Source organism: Chaetomium globosum, genomic scaffold, assembly GCF_000143365.1.
Source record: "Chaetomium globosum CBS 148.51 scaffold_4 genomic scaffold, whole genome shotgun sequence".
NCBI classification, from domain to species: Eukaryota; Fungi; Ascomycota; class Sordariomycetes; order Sordariales; family Chaetomiaceae; genus Chaetomium; species Chaetomium globosum.
The window spans coordinates 1,231,792-1,250,098 of record NT_165979.1 but is presented as its reverse complement, the minus strand read 5'-3'; the positions used below and the strand labels follow the sequence as shown (position 1 = coordinate 1,250,098).

At 56.4% G+C, this 18,307-nt stretch overlaps 6 protein-coding genes and 1 non-coding gene across 7 annotated transcripts; 3 read left to right on the top strand and 4 right to left on the bottom strand.

The window, feature by feature from the left end:
- Positions 1-548: 548 nt before the first annotated feature.
- Positions 549-5,287, top strand: CHGG_04099 (uncharacterized protein; the record flags this gene model as incomplete). Its single annotated transcript, XM_001223312.1, has 9 exons — positions 549-701; positions 1,004-1,096; positions 1,161-1,205; positions 1,303-1,351; positions 1,410-1,679; positions 1,729-2,860; positions 2,936-3,684; positions 4,216-4,440; positions 4,509-5,287. 9 exons carry the CDS (start codon positions 549-551, stop codon positions 5,285-5,287), a joined length of 3,495 nt encoding a protein of 1,164 aa, XP_001223313.1.
- Positions 5,288-6,024: 737 nt separating this feature from the next.
- Positions 6,025-7,127, top strand: CHGG_04098 (uncharacterized protein; the record flags this gene model as incomplete). Its single annotated transcript, XM_001223311.1, has 5 exons — positions 6,025-6,117; positions 6,181-6,189; positions 6,333-6,565; positions 6,621-6,681; positions 6,810-7,127. 5 exons carry the CDS (start codon positions 6,025-6,027, stop codon positions 7,125-7,127), a joined length of 714 nt encoding a protein of 237 aa, XP_001223312.1.
- A 1,467-nt stretch (positions 7,128-8,594) lies between these two features.
- CHGG_04097 (uncharacterized protein) lies at positions 8,595-11,455 on the bottom strand (the record flags this gene model as incomplete). The annotated part of the gene is made up of 3 exons (XM_001223310.1): positions 8,595-9,218; positions 9,302-10,182; positions 11,170-11,455. The coding sequence occupies 3 exons, from the start codon at positions 11,453-11,455 to the stop codon at positions 8,595-8,597; spliced, it is 1,791 nt and encodes a 596-aa protein (XP_001223311.1).
- A 781-nt stretch (positions 11,456-12,236) lies between these two features.
- On the bottom strand, positions 12,237-12,328 carry CHGG_11299. The gene has a single exon. It is a non-coding gene; the product is annotated as a tRNA-Arg (tRNA).
- Positions 12,329-12,669: 341 nt separating this feature from the next.
- Positions 12,670-13,935, top strand: CHGG_04096 (uncharacterized protein; the record flags this gene model as incomplete). The annotated part of the gene is made up of 2 exons (XM_001223309.1): positions 12,670-13,626; positions 13,735-13,935. 2 exons carry the CDS (start codon positions 12,670-12,672, stop codon positions 13,933-13,935), a joined length of 1,158 nt encoding a protein of 385 aa, XP_001223310.1.
- Positions 13,936-14,596: 661 nt separating this feature from the next.
- CHGG_04095 (uncharacterized protein) lies at positions 14,597-16,254 on the bottom strand (the record flags this gene model as incomplete). Its single annotated transcript, XM_001223308.1, has 5 exons — positions 14,597-14,900; positions 14,960-15,232; positions 15,289-15,637; positions 15,700-15,902; positions 16,001-16,254. The coding sequence occupies 5 exons, from the start codon at positions 16,252-16,254 to the stop codon at positions 14,597-14,599; spliced, it is 1,383 nt and encodes a 460-aa protein (XP_001223309.1).
- Positions 16,255-17,372: 1,118 nt separating this feature from the next.
- On the bottom strand, positions 17,373-17,810 carry CHGG_04094 (uncharacterized protein; the record flags this gene model as incomplete). The annotated part of the gene is made up of 1 exon (XM_001223307.1): positions 17,373-17,810. The coding sequence occupies one exon, from the start codon at positions 17,808-17,810 to the stop codon at positions 17,373-17,375; it is 438 nt and encodes a 145-aa protein (XP_001223308.1).
- Between the last annotated feature and the right edge of the window lie 497 nt (positions 17,811-18,307).

Below are 18,307 nucleotides of genomic sequence, written 5' to 3'. Positions count from 1 at the left end.
TATGAGATTTTGGAGCCGTGAGGGGGTTGAGGGGGGTGATGGGAGGGGGGTGGGGAAGGGGGTTGATGTTTGCTCGCATCTGATATCTGGGTGCCTCGATAATTATCTCCTCGTGGCTAGGTACCTACAGAGTTCGTCCGGCACCGAGAATGGTCCAACTGCGTTGATTTCGCCTTTCGGTAGTCTGAATAGACCGGGGTCCGGCGCCTTGAGTTTTGAAGTCGGAGCTGTCCCGATATCCGGTTCGTCCCCGACCTACCGATATGAAAACCGGCCTATTTCTTGTCCGTCTCCGTTTCTGCCGTCATCATGTCATTCGTATGGGTGTTATTCATCCCCACCATGCTGAGTAAGACCGGACTGGGCCACTCGAGGCTAGCCATGCAGCTAGCGTACCAAGCGTGCCAGGGCCTTGCTGCTGGGGTGGGTAAATGATGGCCAGGGCTGAGCCGGGATGCTACCCTGAATTACTATGTCGATTCCTCGGTGAATCTTTATTATCTTGTAACACGGGAGGTCGGGATCAGGCTCTTTGCAACTCGGCCAACATGGCACGCCGTCGGCCGAGCTTGCACCTGGCGTTTGGCAACGTAAGACCATGGTCGGGTCGGTGCCCGAGGGACGGTGTCCGTGCTCACCCGGGCGGCTGTGCTTTTGATGCTCGCATACCTAACGTGGTCTCCGCTGACGAGCTGAACCTTGTAATCAGCATCCTGTCAGGATCTAAATAAAAAGCCTCACGCAGCACTCCTTTTCCTCCTGGTTTCAGACCATTCCTGGACAACACGCACACTGTGATATCTGCGACCACAAGCACCACTTATAAGTGTATTGATTATACCCTTGGGCTTATTTTTGTGATGGCCAACGCAAAAGGAAGCAGCCGGTTCCGGGTGATTATTGTTGGCGGCGGTGTGGCCGGGCTCACACTTGCTAACGCACTGGAGGTGTGCCACGCCTAACCCATTAAACCCTGATCCCGCAAGCCTGCTAACAGTGATAGCGAGCCAATGTCGATTATGTTTTGCTGGAGCGCCGTGGCGAGATAGCGCCTCAGGTTGGCGCCTCGATTGGCATGTTCCCCAACGGTGCACGCGTAAGACAAACAATACTTCTCGCTACTGCAAAACGATGATACTGAAGCAACTATCGTGCTCCAGATTCTGGATCAGCTCGGAGTGTGGAAAGGGGTGGAGAAACGTGCGGTAAGATTCAGAGCCAACATCTCTCAGGTGTTCCAGTCACGCTGCTGACACAGGTTTTAGGAACCCCTTAAGGTTTTCCACAACCGAGGTATCAAAGGCAAACTCGTCGGCAAGCCAAATCGCGGCCCTCTCCTACTCCATGCAAGGTATGTACATGTTCGTAATGTTACTTCGGAGCTAGTTTGACAACCTCCTCCTCTACAGGACGGGATATCGGTTGGGCTGGGGTGAGCGGCGGAACCTGTTACTCGCCCTGTACGAAAATCTCAAGGATCCCAGCAAAATCCTTGTCAACAAGGGGCTCGCCGACATTCAGCACGGCGTCAACGGCGTCACCGCCATCTGCGAGGATGGAACTACTTACTCGGGGGATCTTTCTCGCAGGAGCCGACGGCGTGTTCAGCAAGACCCGCACCAAGATGTGGCAGTTTGCCGAGGCCGAGCATCCAGAGCTCGTAAAGGAGGATAAGAACTGTAAGTCTGCCTCTCTTAGTCGACATGGTACCTTTCTAACCTTGCCTAGGCATGATCGCCGACTACAACTGTCTCTTCGGCATTGTCAAGGGCCTAAACTGCCCCCGGTTTCCTCCAGGAGATGTGCACACAACCTACAATGAAGACCGTTGTGCCCTGTCTATCTCGGTTGAAGGTGGCAAGGCATACTACTTTGCCCAAGAGCGTCTCCCCCGAACTCACCGCCTGGGCGATATCCCGCGGTACACCGACGCCGATACGAAGGCGTTCGTGGAACGGCACCGAGACTTTATCATCCTTCCGGGTGAAGGCGGGCTCACGCTGTCCGACTTTTGGGAACATACTGTTACAGCCCGCCTCGTCGCCGTCGAAGAGGCCAAGTTCAAGCTCTGGCACTGGGGCCGCATTGCCTGTGTGGGTGACAGCATCCATAAGTCGACGCCCAACCTCGGTGTTGGCGGGAATTCAGCCATCGAGAGTGCCGCCGCCCTCGCTAACGGCATCAAATTGCTGGCTGATCAATGGGATGCCACCGGCCGTCGCCCAACACACCAAGATATCGAGACCGTGCTGGCTACGTACCAGAAGCAACGTGAGCTCCGCGCCGGCGCCGTCGTCGATGCCTCTGGCTTTCTCGCCCGCACTCAGAACATGCATGGCACCTTGACCAACCTGTTTGTCCGGTTCTTGCTGCCCCATCTCTCCGAGTTTGTCCCAGAACTGATGGGCAACGCCATGATCGGCTCCACCAAAATCGACTACCTCCCGCTGCCCATGGCCTCGCTAACTGGGACCAAGCCGTTCAACCCATCCCAGGGTGACGGCCACCGGGAGAGCAAGTTGAAGCGCATGGTGTACGCCCTGCCACTGCTTGCTCTCACTTTCATCGCGGCCTGGGTCATGAACGCGAAGCCTGCATTGGAATGGGCGACAGGCCTGCTTGACAGTGGTGTGCTCCGACTGGCCTCGGGTGACGTGCCCATCCTCCGCTCGTTTTACCAGCTCCCTGCCCTTGACGACCTTGTTGCCCTGTACAACACCTTCTTCTTTCCCACTCTGTACAATTCAGACCCCGTATCCCGCCAACAAGTCACATCCTTCCTCACCGACGGCGCCATTCTCCTGACAATCTGGATCTTTGAGTCCGCACGCCGAGCGAACATGATGACCCCCCTACAGTTGTATGTCCATGTCCTCCCCACTTCCCACCCCCCTTTTTGACACCAAACTAACCAACCCTCCCACCCCCAAACCAGCCCCATTTTCTTCATCACCCTCGGCCAACTCCTCGGCATCGGCCTCGCCGCGCCCCTCTACACCTTCCTGCACTACACGCTCTCCCCCATCGAGAACTTCTCCGCGCTCGACCAGCGCCTCACGCGCACGCGCACCAGCTACGCCGCGCTCCCCGCCGTCCTGCTCACCTACCTGCTGCCCTTCTACGCGATGCTGTGCTGGCCCGACCTCGCCGCGCGCCAGGCGCTGCTCTACGTCTGGCAGCTGTACCCCGTGTGGATGTCGCTGGTGGTGTGGGGGCTGGGGCGGACGGGGTTATTGAAGGACGAGATGGAGACGGATAAGGTGTATCGGACGCAGAGGGATCTGCCGGTGATGCGGTGGTATGTGGGGGGGTTGGGGGCGCTGGCGGTGGGGGTGTGGTGGTGGAGTGTGTGGGAGTTTGGGCTGGGCGAGGTGTTTGTGCCCGGGGGGCTGCCGCGGGGGATGGGGGATTTGGAGGGGTTTGCGGGGCAGTTTTTGAGGTGGGATCAGGTGTTTGGGATGGGGTCGTTGCTGGTGTGGTTGGCGTATTTGTTTGGGGATTTGCGGGCGGCGGGAATGCTGAGGGAGGGGTGGCTTAGGGTGGTTGGGCTGGGGTTGGTGAGCGTGTTGGTTTTCGGGCCGGGCGCAACCATTGGGATGGGTTGGTTGTTCCGCGAGCATATTTTGGCTACGAGGAGGCACAAGGATGCTTTGACGCCTGAGAGCGTGGGGAGGTTGCATGGTGGTGCGTTTTAGGGGGTTGTCGGGTGTGAGAGGGTGGAGGGGGAGGGGGGCACAAGGTGTTGTCCGCGAGATTGATGTTTGATACGATGTATGATGGTCTAGAGTTCATATTCATAAAAAGAGGCTCAGGGGTACAGTCTCGGTTGTCCTTGCCCTCCATCGTGATTTGCGTGCAACCGCAGTTCGGCTTGCCGATGGTGTAAGATGCGAACGGCTGGAAGGTGGTTTGATGGTTATACCGAAATGCTCCTTCCAACTACTTGTCTGACGGAGCATATCCCGCGGCTCTAGAGACATAAGGCACCCCTTTCCCCTTTCCCTGCCTGGAGTCCTTGACCTTACACCTACCTGAGGCTACCTCGCGTCGTCACTCAAAAACATCACAATTGTCTCTCGCATCTAGGCTGATTTGCTAGACCCTTACACCTTTTATGTTTTGAGCTTCACACATTTGTTCTCAGTACTGCAGATACGAGCTTCCGTCACCCCCCTTCTGTGGACATATTGAATTCTACCGCCATTACAACAACAGCATCAGCAATGGCCGCCCAGGATCAGGACACCCTTATTCGCTTTGCGGCTGGGCCGTTCAGAAGGGTGGAGGCAATATCTGCGTCCAAGTTTCACTCCCTCAACCCACAGCCTGACTTTCAGGTGAGCCAGGATGGTTTTGTTGAATGCCCAGAGTTGCACGGGCAGCTATGGCATCTGTTTGTCAGCTGGGTTTACACTCGCGACTATGAAATCCCTCCTCGAGGTAAGGAAAGGAGCACGCCCTTTTGGTCCAAGCCGTCGGGATCGTACCCTGATGTTGAACTTGTTCAGATATGTTCAGGATACCTTCGGCCGTGAAGTCTACTTATACGCCCTTCACAAGAACGCCTCCGAGACCCCTCCACGCCATAGTCGCCGATTACAGTGAACCGTTCGGGCGTCTCTGCCTTACTTGCTTTGGCAGGCTTGAGGAGTTCAGACAGGATAAACCCCCATGCAAATCCTGTGGGCTCCAATTTCCGGGATCATGGTGGAGATGCGGCGACAGGAATTGTAGGGCAATAGACGAAAGAGTCTACTGCCCCAAATGCATAGCAAACTTGAAGGGCCCCAGAGTCAGGGTCCTCGGCAAGAGGGCTAGGAAAGTAGGGGGGTTTGTTCGCCTCTTTTGGCACCTGCGGGAACCAGAACAACCAGCGCCCCCCCGCTCCCCCAAGATCACGGAGACCACGGAGCCGAACCCGCCGGTATGGTGCCATTCGAGGCAGTTGACGCTTCAGTTCCAGCTCTACGATTTCGCTCAAAAACACCAACTTATTGAGCTCCAGGGTCTGGTGTTGCACAAAGTCTGGTACACGTTGATGCTTCTTCAACCACACCCGCACACAACCGCTGAGATGGTAAAGAGCCTTCTAGGCCCGTTAAGGAAGTTGGATTCAAAGGACGCGATGTGGACCTTGCTCACGACATATTGGGCCTGTGTTCGCGAGGACCTCATTGAATTCGAGAATTGGGCGCTCCTAACAATCCAAGGGCCGCAGCTTTTCACGGACTGTTTGGATTGGGCGGAAGGCCGCCTTGAGGAGTCGAGTCTTGAACCACAAGAATGAGGTGATGCAGTGGTGGGTTATGTCGGTTTGAAGGGGCTGGAGCGACGTAGCTAGTTGTTATGAGGTACGAATATAAATAACGGATCCAGACAGTCACTCGGCGTTATTTTCCTTCTTCCTCGTATAGGTATTGCCTGTATGTGAGCTTGTGAAGTCACGGTCGGACAGGCCTTGCCCAACGTTAACCCAAGGGGTGCGTCGATTGGTGGGCCATCTCTGTCCACCTCAAGGGCGTCCTCGGACCTTGCTACTCCATACGCCTAGTGCGGCTCCCTGCCGAGCACCAAAGCAACGAAACCGGGTTTCTGTCGGCTCCACCATTCTTCTTGTCTGGCCTGAGTCTGCGACGCCGCCAAGACGCTGATCGTCCCAAGGCGCACCCTCATGGCTCCGAACCCTGCCATGCTTCCCGTTGCAGTAAACCTCACCGTTGGCGGATGTCGGGTCATGCTCCCGAATGAGTGGCGGGCACACGTTCGCACCTGTGAACCGAGAAAGGGGCCCGCCGTGACTTTCTGTAGGAGCAGGTGTTCGCTATTTCGGGTCGTCCGGAGCGAGGAGGACGGCGGCGGGGGTACCTGCGATGGGAGGAGGCGGGTATAAGTACTACTGTACTGGAGAGCGTCGAAGTCCTCAGTCGAGTTCAAAGACTGACAGACTCGACATTGAGCAGACCAGTACTCTAACTTTAATAATACCCCCTGGTTTCTCACAACACACGTACATACCTACACAAGATGAAGACTGTCGCCACCATCCTGGCCTCCGTTGGTCTCGTTGCCGCCCATGGCTACGTTGACAGCGCCACCATTGGCGGGAAGGCCTACCAGGTAAGCTCAACGGCAGTTCCCGCGCATTGCATGTCCCGATATTAATAAACTGCCACCTTATAGTTTTACCAGGTGCGTTCGGTACCAGTTTCCCGGCTCCTACAAACCACTCACACGTGCTTAGCCCTACATGGACCCCTACATGGGCGACAACAAGGTAACCATGGTCCACCCCAGCCACGAAGAAGCTCTTGCAGTCAGCTCACCTGCCTTAGCCTGAGAGAGTTTCCCGCTCCATCCCGGGCAACGGCCCCGTCGAGGATGCCACCTCCATCGACGTGCAGTGCAACGCCGGTTCCGAGCCGGCCAAGCTCCACGCCCCTGCCGCTGCCGGCTCAGACGTGACCTTGAACTGGACTCTGTGGCCCGACTCCCACGTCGGCCCGGTCATCACCTACATGGCTCGTTGCCCCGACTCCGGCTGCCAGGACTGGTCCCCGGGCACTGAGTAAGTCCGACACTTCAACGTTCCACCAACCAGCCAACACTAACCACCATTCTAGGGCCGTCTGGTTCAAGGTCAAGGAAGGCGGCCGCGAAGGCACCTCCAACACCTGGGCTACCGTACGTGACCCCCCCCCTCCCCCAGCCTCCCAGCCTCCCAACCTCCCAACCTCACCCAACCCCAACTCCACAACCCGCGCAGCCCCAACCAAACCAACTAACCCCCCACCCTCAACCCCTCACAACAGACCCCCCTCATGGGCCGCCCCCGCCGCCTACACCTACACCATCCCCGCCTGCCTCAAGAAGGGCTACTACCTGGTGAGGCACGAGATCATCGCGCTGCACTCGGCCTGGCAGTACCCCGGCGCCCAGTTCTACCCCGGGCTGCCACCAGCTCGGAGGTCACCGGGCGGCGGGTTCCACCACGCCCTCGTCCCTGGGTTCGCCTTCCCTGGCGGCCTTATAAGGGCAGCGATGCGGGGATTACTTACGATGCTTACAAGGGTGAGTCGTTTCGTTTCTTCTTTAGGGGAGGTTGGTATTGTCGGTATGGGGGAGGGTGAAGGCTGACGGGATTGTAGCCCAGGAGTATACTATTCCGGGACCGGCGGTTTTCTCTTGCTAGGGAGTTTGAGTATGGGAAGGGGATGTTGGGGGGAGACAACGTTGCGAGTCAACGATGGGGTTTGAAGGTTTGGTGGTTGCCTCGATCCAGATTTGGATAGTTTGCTTCTTCGCACATATTTTGATTGCATATATTGAAGTGGTGATACACCTCAAAACCACACACACCACCAACGCTGGTCACGTGCCACGCTCGTTGTGATGTCAATGCAGCATGAGAGGAGATGGCTCAGGAAACAACTTTCAATGCCACGGATCCTACGATCGTGTTGTCGATACGCCTTCGCGTGTGGCCCTCTGGCCAGTGGGTCGCGGTCACAACGACCGCGAAAAGGAGTCACTTCTGCAAGTGTCGAAAAAGAATAGAATTGCCTGTCTGCCCCCTAACTCCTGAGAGGGCCGAAGCCTCTCTGATTAAATACAAGGACGCCCCCCGAAGGGGGCGGAAGAACGCAACGAAAAAGCGGAAAATCAAAATTCCTGGTCCCCTGGTCTTCTGGTCACCTGACACGGAGGTCCGCGCCCCAGTTCAATATTTTGAGGCTGGGACTCGCAGGACTATCGAACTGCCGCAGAATGATGATGATTCACCGTCATTTGTTCGCTTTCCTCGACTTTTGTGTGATACGCCTGGCTGAAGGAGACTATTGATGAGACAGGTTGAATCACCTGGTGTGCTCCAAAGATTGATGCTTAGCGTCAACCGGTGTCCCTACAACGCCCAGAACTGCTGCGTCCCGAGTGATAGTGTCTGGAATACGCCGGTGAGCTCTGGCTCTGAACCCGGCACACCTTATCGTTCATGGTTTTGGATCTGACAATATCCCGCTGAAAAGCCGAATACTGTCATGATATCCCTCGGACTATCAATGTGATTCTTGTGTGTTTGGCAACTGTTGCAACAATGGTCAGTTTGAAGACAGCATTGGCCTTGGCCCGCAGTAGAGCTTGTGATGTGAAAGGTGAAATGGAGCAGCGTGGATGGCTTCCAAGGACGCTCGTCTGGACGATTAGGTCCTTGGGCGGAGAAGTGGCCGTGATTTATATCATTCCATATGTCCTCCATCGTGTGCCACTTGCGGCTCTCGCGCATTCTCAGTTGCCTTAGTGTCTCAGTCTCCAAGGGAGGGATGCAAGCCGGATACCCACTCTTATCGGCAGCGACGTGGCATAGAGCGCCGACTAAACCTTTTGAGAACACGTCAAGACAGCATAGCATCTTGGCTCGGTGAAGGTATGTACAGAGCGACCCCCGTTAGCGTCCGTGAGTCAGGCAAGATATATATATATCACCACCTGGCAGCATGCTATATATACACTCCTCTATCAGCCAAACCGTGCATCTCGCAGCCAGACAGCCGTCGAGTCCCTCAACATGCGGTGCGAGTTGGCTCCCACTATGTGGCTCAAGCTTCCTTGAGGGCAAGCTTTTCCCTCATTTCTTTTTTGATCCTTGTAATCGTGCCAGAGCCACCGTAGACCATCCCGGTGTAAACCATAGCGACGCTGGCGCCAGCATTCAAGACCTGTAGCGCTTGGTCACCGTTCGTGATCCCGCCCGTCGCAAAGATGACCTTCGGGGTTGGGAAGACATCGTTGACGCCTGAGGTCTTGAGCGAGTAGCTGTCGAGCATCTTGCGGTACCTCCCAACCAGGCTGAGCGTGCGGTCGAACATGGCGGGTCCCGAGAATCCCCCGTCCTCTACCAGCGCCTTCTGTTCCCTACCCGTCAACTTGATGCCCTCCTTGACCAGCCCCGTCCGCCGTTTCGTGGTGTTGCCCACAATCACGCCATCCACCCCGCTCATCCACACCGCCTGCACCACGCCATCCATCTGGGTATCATCATCCTCGTCCGGCGACACCTTGACCATCACCCTGGGCTTCACCTTCCGCTTGGCCCTCTTCGCCTCGTCCACCACAGCCCCCAACAACCTCGCCAACGGCTCCGCCGCCTGCAGGTCCCTCAACCCGGGAGTATTCGGGCTGCTGACGTTGACAACCAACACATCCGCATACGGCGCCAGCCGCTGAACACAATACACATGATCGCGAATAACCGCCTCCATATCCTTTCTCATCCGTCTTCTTATTTTTCGCAATCTGCACGCACAGCAGCCTCCCCGGCAACAGACTCCCCGTCGGCACACCCACCCTCCTCCTCCCCCGCCTCCAAAACCTCCCGCTCCGACAGGCCCAACCCGCGCGCAAACTTGCGCAGCCGCTCCCTCAACCGCGCCGCCATCGCATCCGCCCCGCGCGAGTTCAGCCCATACCGATTGACCAAGCCGTCGACGGCGGGGACGCGAAAGACGCGCGGGCGCGGGTTGCCGGCCTGCGGCAGGGGCGTGCAGCCGCCGACCTCGACGACGCCGGCGCCCAGGGCGAACAGCGGGTCCGCGATCTCGGCGTCCTTGTCGAGCCCCGCCGAGATGCCGATCGGGTTGGCGAGGGTGGTGCCGAAGACGGTGACCGCGAGTGGGTTGGTGCCCGTTGCCGGGTGGGCGTCCTCGGGGAAGGGGGGCCGTTCGCGCGGGTGCAGGCCCAGCGGGTAGAGGGTTTTGAGGGCGGCCGTGCCGGCGTGGTGCGCGTCTTCGGCGTCTGGGAAGAGCACCCGGATGAGGCGGGGCACGAGCCATTGGTGGATGGAGGCGCGGGTGTCGGTGGCGTAGTAGTAAGTTACGGTTGCGGTGGTGGCGAGGAGGGTGGTGAGGAAGACATTACGGGCTGTGGAGGGGGTGCGCTTGGCGGAGGAAGAGGCTGTCGAGGCAAGTCGTCGAGGGGCATGGCTGTTGAGTCGTGGTTGGGCTCGGGCAAAGGGTTGAAAGGTGGCTGCGAGTGACCGTTGGGCGCGGAGGTATGTATCGGGCCATCTTGAAGACGAGAGCCGGGCCAGCCAGCGCTCAATGGCTCGAGAACGAGAGGCGGCCGGAATCGGCAAGTGGTGAACGAAGTTTGGGAATTTTTGTAATGCGCGCAAGCTGGACTTTTTCCCTGGAGTTGGGGTGGAACAGTGTTAATTAGGCGCTATAGGAAAGATCTGATACTGTGGGCCTGGCCCTGGAATACTTCGTAGGTGCCGTGTCTTCGCACCACCCCCTCCCCCCGCCTTTCCGATCAACAAAGCTGCCCAAGCCTGGCCCGATCGTGGCCTGGGATCTCGAACCGCAAATCCCAAATTCCCAAGCCAATGCGAACCTCGATTCCTTAACTAACCCCACCCATCTAGGTAAAACGCCAGCCCATGCAATGTCTACCTCGGTGATGACCCGAGTTCTATCGACGGAGCTCTCGCGGTCCGACCGAACGATGAAAACACAAATTATCTACTCTATGCGGCAACCTTCACCAAAGCCGGGCCCTCGAGCTCTTCCACTCGCGCTGCTGCCATGCTCTGTTCGGCCCTCCGATTGAGGTAGCTCAGATATGTCTGCCATCCCACCGCGATAACCCCGCCGAATACGGGTCGGTACTCGAGCGGGAGGAATGCGAAAGTGAACGCTGTGACGGCGGGCCACAGCTTGCACGAGTTGAGGCAACTGACGGGGACAGTTTTAGTGATGCGCTCCCAGGTCTCTGGCAGTGTCGCGCCCGACAACAACGCCTGCATCCCGAAGAAATACGTGTTGAAGACGGGCGTGAAGCAGATTTGGTTGACGACCACTTTCGTGGCCAACGACAACAAGCGCGATCGATAATTAAAGCTCTCGGAGAGCCACAGGAACCTGTCACACACTTGGTATCAGTCGCGCCGACGGCAATCGCAACCACAGCCCCGGCGCATGCGAGCAGGCACTCACCAGTTATAACTCGGGATGGAAGATATGGAGCCGATCATTAATGAGCGCGCAGTTCGTGTCGGGTCGTAGTCCCTCCCGCCCATACTCTGCGCTGAGACTGCAGCCGGTCAGCACTCTGCCACCGAGACGTTGGAGTGTGCAGCGGCGGCGCCATAACAGGCCGGATCAGGGATTGACGCACTGTCGGAGCACAGGTAGATGACCAACGACGTGCACACCTGCGTCACATATGGCCTCTTCCGCTGGGCGCGGGCATACGCCTGGGCTGCCCTCGTCAACGGCCCCAACCTCTGCCAGAAATTGAGCGTCGGCACATTATTCGGGGTCGGGATTTGGTGCTGCTGCTGTCCAGCCTTGGTCGCCGTCGTCGGGGTATTGTTCGTTGAATGCGCCCGGCGCTGGCGCAATTTCTGGAGGATGTCGATATGGCGCCGGAGCACCGTTCGGCATGCTGAACAAACGGCCATTCCGTTGTTACTAGGTATCCTCCTTGTTGTCAAGCTGGCAAGGAGGTGTCACAGCAACGCTCAAGGGCTCGCATGGTTTTTTGTTGTCGGAAAGTCGGAGATGGCGCGATGACTCGGGAATACCAGCTGACGGTTTCAGGCGGAGCCAACGCGGAATTCAGCGGCAATTTGGGGACGCTTATCCTCGCCGCATTCGGCACCTGGACGTGGCGGGGCCGGCATCACAGGGCCACCAACAGCAGTGCTTCTTTGAACGGCAACGCTCTTGCGCTCTTTAGCACGGCGCTGCGGCGGAGTCAGACGTCGCAAAAAAAGGTAGGTACATGTACATACCTGACCAACTGACTTCTTGCTCATCGAGCCTCTGGTAATGATTCTTGGCAAGACCGGAGATGCCAATCCAGGTGTCAGGGTTTGCATCCCTGGGACATGGCCAATCTGCTGTGTCCTGCTGCTTCTTTCTTAAATTCCATATACAGAACAAAATTAGTTGACAACTGCCTGCATCTTCGCTAATGCAGAATGGCAACTGGGCGCAACAATAAAATTACAGGGCCTGGCACTCCACCTAGATTGTTGAGCCGTGAGATAGTCAAGTCTACCTTGGGTATCTTGGTTCTCAGACTCCGAAATACACTCGCCATTTCCCTAGCTAGTACACCACCCAAGGTAGCTATGCACAACAGGAACCACCACACAGCTGCCTTACTCGGGCTTCGAGCTCTAACTTGCGACCAAACAACTCGTTGCTCTGCTCTAAAGAGAAATAGAGCAAAAAAAGCACCCGACGTGGGAGTCGAACCCACAACCTCAAGATTGCTTGTTCTGATTAGAACATAGAAGTCTAGCGCTCTGCCATTGAGCCAGCCGGGCTTCATCCAACTGATTTGATGACCGGAAAAGGGGAGCTGGTTTTAACGTACCACCATCCCGGTAGTAGAGGAGTGACCGTGTGCCCGCTGCGCGCGGGCACGCCAAAGGAGCCTGGAGGAACTTGCCGGCTGCAGGTAGGCCCCGTAGCGGAGTCAACGATGTAATTGTCTTTTTTTCCATTTCATGATGGTTATTGACGAATGCTGGGAAAGTAAGGAAAGGTGGTTTCTCCAGTCAGACTAGCGTCTAATCGTCCAGTCGCGCCCTCTTTTTTTTCCGCTGTAGACCTCTTGTTTCTGATTGGCTCGGGAGAGGGTTATCGCCCGTTTGGCGGGATCCCAATGGTCCTGTTCTTCGGGGACTTCTTCCAGTTCGACCCCGTCCTGCAGACCAGTCTCCTCTTGCCGGCGCCCAGGGACCGTGGCGGACAGAGACCGGAAAGCTTGCCGAAGCATCTCGCAGCGCACAGGCTGTTCCTCCAGTTCACAACCGTTGTCATCCTCCAGGAGCAGGTCCGCGCGGCTGGTTGCCCAAGGCTTCGGGGCTTCCTCGGGCGCCTGCGCAACGGCGAGCAGACCGAGCTGGACTTCCAGCGGCTCAGTCAACGCCTTTATACACCGTCGTGCAAGGCGTCCTTCGTAGACGGTCTGAGAGCCATCACGCCCCTGAACCAAGACCGGTGGGACCTGAACATGGCAGCCGTCGTCCAGTGGGCCCGTGCCTACGGCAAACACATCTCCATCTTTGTAGCGAAGCATGACACCGAATCGGGGAAGCGGCTGCGCGTCGAAGAGCTGGGCGACGTGCTCCGCCGCGGAGACGACTCGCAGCTGCCAACCCCGGACCTGTTCTTCTACGCGCAGGGGATGCCGGTCATGGTGACTCAGAACCAGTTTATTGGGCTGAAGGTGGTCAACGGGGCACCTTTCAAGGCCGTCGACATCTTCCCCGATCCCGCCGCCGGCACCATCGCCCTCGCCAGCGATGTGACTCTTCAACTTGGACCGCCGGTGGCCGTCCTCCTTCAGTCAGACGATGGTGCGGACCTCGCCATCCCCGAGCTCCCCAACGGCACCATTTTGATCAAGAGCAATACGGTCGCTATCCCGACCCAAATGCGGGCCAAGGAAGGGGCAAGCCGGGCTTTCGGTGGGTTACCCACAGAACTGGACTCTCTGCACACCGGCCTTCGCTATGACAGATCAGAAGAGCCAAGGCAAGCAGTTCTCGGACGTCCTCGTCAATCTCAAAGGCGTCCACTCGGGTGGCACGGCGACTCGACCCAGCTTCATGAGCCTGTACGTGCAGCTGTCGAGGGCGCAGAGCTGGGACGGGCTGCATCTGTTTCGAAAACCGGCGCGCAGTGACTTCATCGAGCCCAAGAATGTGCTTGACAAAGACATGAGGGAGGCCATCCTCAAGCTGGAACGACGGGGCGAGGAGACCAGACGGCGGTTCGAGCAAGACCACAGGTCTCAGACCTGAGGTCTGAGCCGTGGTTTCAGGAATGGGCTGCCATGCCTGAATCTGGCCAGAGGACTGAAACCGATGACGTAGAGGACGCGGCGCTCTGGCGAGACCCTGGGGTTTCCGAGCTCAGATTGTAGCACAGCTCTCCACCGTTGCTCTACTTTGGAGCTCTTTTCCAGCGGAATAAGCTGCTTCAATTAATATTTTCCTTCTCACCTTGTTGCCGTGTTGCCCTGCAGTCTACATCTTTTCGTGGTCATCGCTGAAGCCCTTGTATTCCGTAAACCGGGGGCGGCCCCACAGCTGCGTGATAGGCCGTTGAAGCCCAACTTCGAGACGCTCATCGTCAAGAGGCAAGTTCCTCCAGGCAAAGTAACATGGCTGCTTCCACAATCGTTAGGATAATGACAGTAGAACTTCACAGTTTACAGGGAGAAATAGCATTGATAGGGCGTTTGATGGGGCGTTTTATGGGGCGGAAGTGGTCCTGCTTGGAGCATACCATGGTTTTTCTCGGAAAAGGAACCTTTCGGAAGTACTCGTTCCTCGTACGTTCCTCCAGGCATAGATGTTTTACGATATCTCTGAGGTACCTAGTTAGGTATACTCAACACTTGAATAGGCTAAGGTACTCTATTTCTTATTAGCCTTTCACCTTCTATTCCGTTCATCATCCTTCCATAAAATATCATTTCGTAGTTAGTTAGGTATTCTCGTAAATATTACAATTCCTTTAGTCGAATTTTTATCTTATGTAGATGACTCATGGGACTTCGCCGTCACAGCCGCTTCTTCTACCTAAGCCCGTTCAGATTCTTCCCCTGATGTCAACACTTTGTCATCTTTCCGCAAGTCCACCGGACGCTCCGGTACCATAAAAACGACCAACGACGTGGCTGGAATCGTCAGACCAAACATGGCAAACGAGATGACGAGGTTGACCATGGGCGATACGGCAGCCGCACCAATCCCAAACGAGATGCTTGAGCCGATGGACTCGAACGTCCGTACGAGACTGACCGCCAGAGTCAAGGTCTCCATGTCGTCAAAGAAGGCACCAACGATCCAGTACACATACATGTAGTGGGACTCGTTGAGAAACCTGCCATAGTCAGTTTAAACTCATGCACTCAGGGTTCGCACAACGACATGCTTGCTTACCTCAAAATTACCATAGACCCAAAGCCCCGACCAAAGCCTGAATTTTCCCAGTCTAGCGTGACCCGAGGGTTGGAATCGCCGTACAATTTCTCGTTGGCTACCTGCCAGCCAAACGTCCCAAGCATGCTAACAACAAAAAAGAGCCAGCAGGCTTTGGCGAGGGTTGGCCGGCTGAAGTACCTGAGGTCGTAGAACCAGCCCCAGAAGATGTTGGCTAACGTGGCGACAATACCGGAGACCAGGGCTCCAAGGGTACGAGCTCGGACAGAGAAACTGGCCTTGTTAGAACATCTCTCTACTTCTGAGGGGAGTTACCCGAGGAAACATACTACTTGGTCATGTAGATGCCCAAATAAGTCGAGTTCCACTGGAACCCGATCAAAATGGGCACCAACAGGAACATCTCTTTTCGTTTTAGGAGCTTCCAGGTCTTGTGCATCTCCTCTTTCAAAGTCGTGTCCTTTGCCGCAACCCGGCCGCGCGTGCCGTCGCTACGTATCACCTTTTCTGGCGGAGAAATCAGGAACGCTAAAGGGAGGCCAAGGCACTGCAGCGCGATCAAGACGAGGTATGTGCTGTACCCAACCTTGCCACGGCTGCTGGTCCCAACGTTCAAGGAAAGCTGAATGGAGGCCCCGATAAGCTGGCCGAGCTCGCGAAGGCCAAGCCATATGCCGGCTGGAGAGAGACAGTGTCAAACATGCGCGTTTCCGGCTTCAGGGGCTGACGGTTGGACTCACCGAACTTGCCGCGATCCTTGACATCCCCGTATCCGAGTGCAATGGCACCCTCGGATGCCCAAAGAGCCGAGGCCGCAATACCGCACGTCGCGCCGCCAAAAAGGACAAACCATTCCGTCCCGTACCGGTTGTTGACGTAGAGCGAGGCTGAATAAGGGGCATACCCCAGCGTGCCGATGATTAATACCTTCTTAACACCAATTCTGTTCGCAATGATACCGAAGATAGTGCAACCAAATACCATCAACCTTTATCTCCTGTCAGCGCATTTCCTAAGTCTTTGCAGTGGGTATGATCTCACCCAAACGTCAAGGCATTGGATCCGTTTACCAAGTACGGCTCCTGCTGGCCGCCTGCACCCGTGCTGTTGAGAGCGTTCCAGATGCCTGGCTGTGTGAAGGAGATCAACCCCACGAGGATGACGTTGGACAGCGGGCTGCGGTACCACCTCATGAACCGCGACACGGGCTTTATCTGTTCCTCGGCCGTTCCGGCGACTTCCAAGGCATTGGGATCGTCGATTTTCTTTTCCAGGTTCTCTTCGGTGGAAGACATGGTGTATGTCTTGCTAGCCCCGTGCATTTAAGGGGCGAAATAGGGGAAAGGGAAGGATGTTGTCGCAACCAAACTGTGGGATAAGGTACCTTTCTTTATTATGTCCTTTTATGACTCTTGGGACCATCTCGCATTCTGCGACCAAAATACCAGCAGTAACATCCCACGGCCTCGGTTGGGGATCCACTACCGGCCGTGCTATCACTGAACGCTCTGGTTTCATGTGGGGTTTTTAAGTCCCGATTGGCATAGCGGCGGATGTCGTGATGAACCGTTCCGATGGTGAGATATGTACATACATATGCCCGCTTGAGGCCGGCATTCCTCGCCCCTTTCTCCGCCATGAGATGGATGGCATTGGCTGCTTGCCACGGCCATTACCTCACGACTCCGAACGGCGTTTGGGAACTTGGTCGCATGCTATTTTTGTGCACGAAACCTCCAACTGGTGCATGTGTGGAACTTGATGGCAGGGATGGGCTGGCACCGCCAACCTGCGGAAGAGACCCACGCATCGCCGGGGTAAGAAAGCCGGCTTCTAAGAGCAGGAACAGGCACTCTAAGGTAGGTTATGGATATCCTAAACAATGAAGCCCCAGATTTGACCCCTTTCTGTCCCTGCGCACACACATTTGTGGTTTGTTCATCAGAGGGTGCAAAGGGCCTCTGGTAACGCTCTATTCCTTCGCGATGCAGCATTGATCTTAGGTCTATCGGGCGATTATCAGGAACCAGGGAGATCCTGCCCCATCCTTGTCGACAGTGAGCAACTTCCTGTTACCCTTTTCCACCCTCCGCCCAAACGGACGCCTCGAGGGCAATGAAGGAGTATTTCCTGCGTAACAATCAAAGACGGGCTAGGCGAAAAGTTCTCTATTACACTTCGCCAGCGTTTCACTCTCCTCTGGCTGGGATGTATCCCTGACGGCATATGTCGAGGCCCGGGATGGCATTTGCTAGATTGACTGAGAAGCTGGGTTTTAGTTGGCCGCATGTTGCCGTGAGCTTGAGAAAATACCAGACCTGCTCAACACTACTCTCGTTCGCCTTTTCGAATGTGATGGAGGTTTGCCGCGGAATCTCTGCCAGCAAGGCTGAAGACGCCAAATCACCAATTTCTACCGCTTCGGTTGTCTGAGGTCTCCAATCCTGCAGGCCTCGAAGATGTCCTTGGCTGGCCGCGTCCCCTGTCGTGCCCGGTTGTTCAGTTTGAGTACCACCTCCTCAAAGTTCTCAGTACCGACCAAAACAATGCGCAAGCAAGTGAGCTGGTGAAGCCACTCGCTGTAGAGTATGGTGAGGATGGGAGAAATCCGGTTGCTGCGCAGGAGCCGGCCAGCAGACAGAACCCATTTGTGGCCCTCGCAGAGGCTGGAGACGGTGAGGGACGGGTCTCCGAGTGTGCTTTGGTTTGAATTCCTGGTGGATTGGAACAGCGCCTTGTCAACGCGAAGAATGTGACGCGTTAGGTCGTCAGGCTCATCCTTGTCCGATCCAGCGAGAGGTGGTGTTGTTTCGCGGCCTTCGTAAGAGAGGCTTGAACAAAGGCCATCCATGAGGATGACGCCTATGTTTGCATCTTCGGGTCGGTCAGGCCCCAGTCGGGCGATGACGCTCTCGAGTACGATGGCGACCTCGCCCACCAAGTCCCGCGGGGTGTACGCGCCTGGGCGGAAGCGCCATTCGTTGCGGCGTGTTGTTGACGGAAGCGATTGTGGATGGCGGGTTTGGCGATGCTCCGTCTCCCCATTAGCCCCAGCCCCCAACGCTCGAGTCTGACTGACTCGCTGACACTATGATTTGTCTCAGATTCGAAGTCCGGGGGTTCCCTTCTTCGGGCTCGGCAACGACGTGTGAGTCCCGAGATTGGTTGGTGGTTCACCGCTCCCCGTGATGGTCCGACAAGTTAGGCTAAGAAGGTTGAGACAAACGATGAATGGTTTGGCTCATGCAGAGGCTTGGCAAACTACCTCATGGTAGCCATCGTCCACGTCGCATTCATGCTCGTGAGTACCTAATTTTCAGCTGGGATGAACGTAAGGCCGGTCCCCAA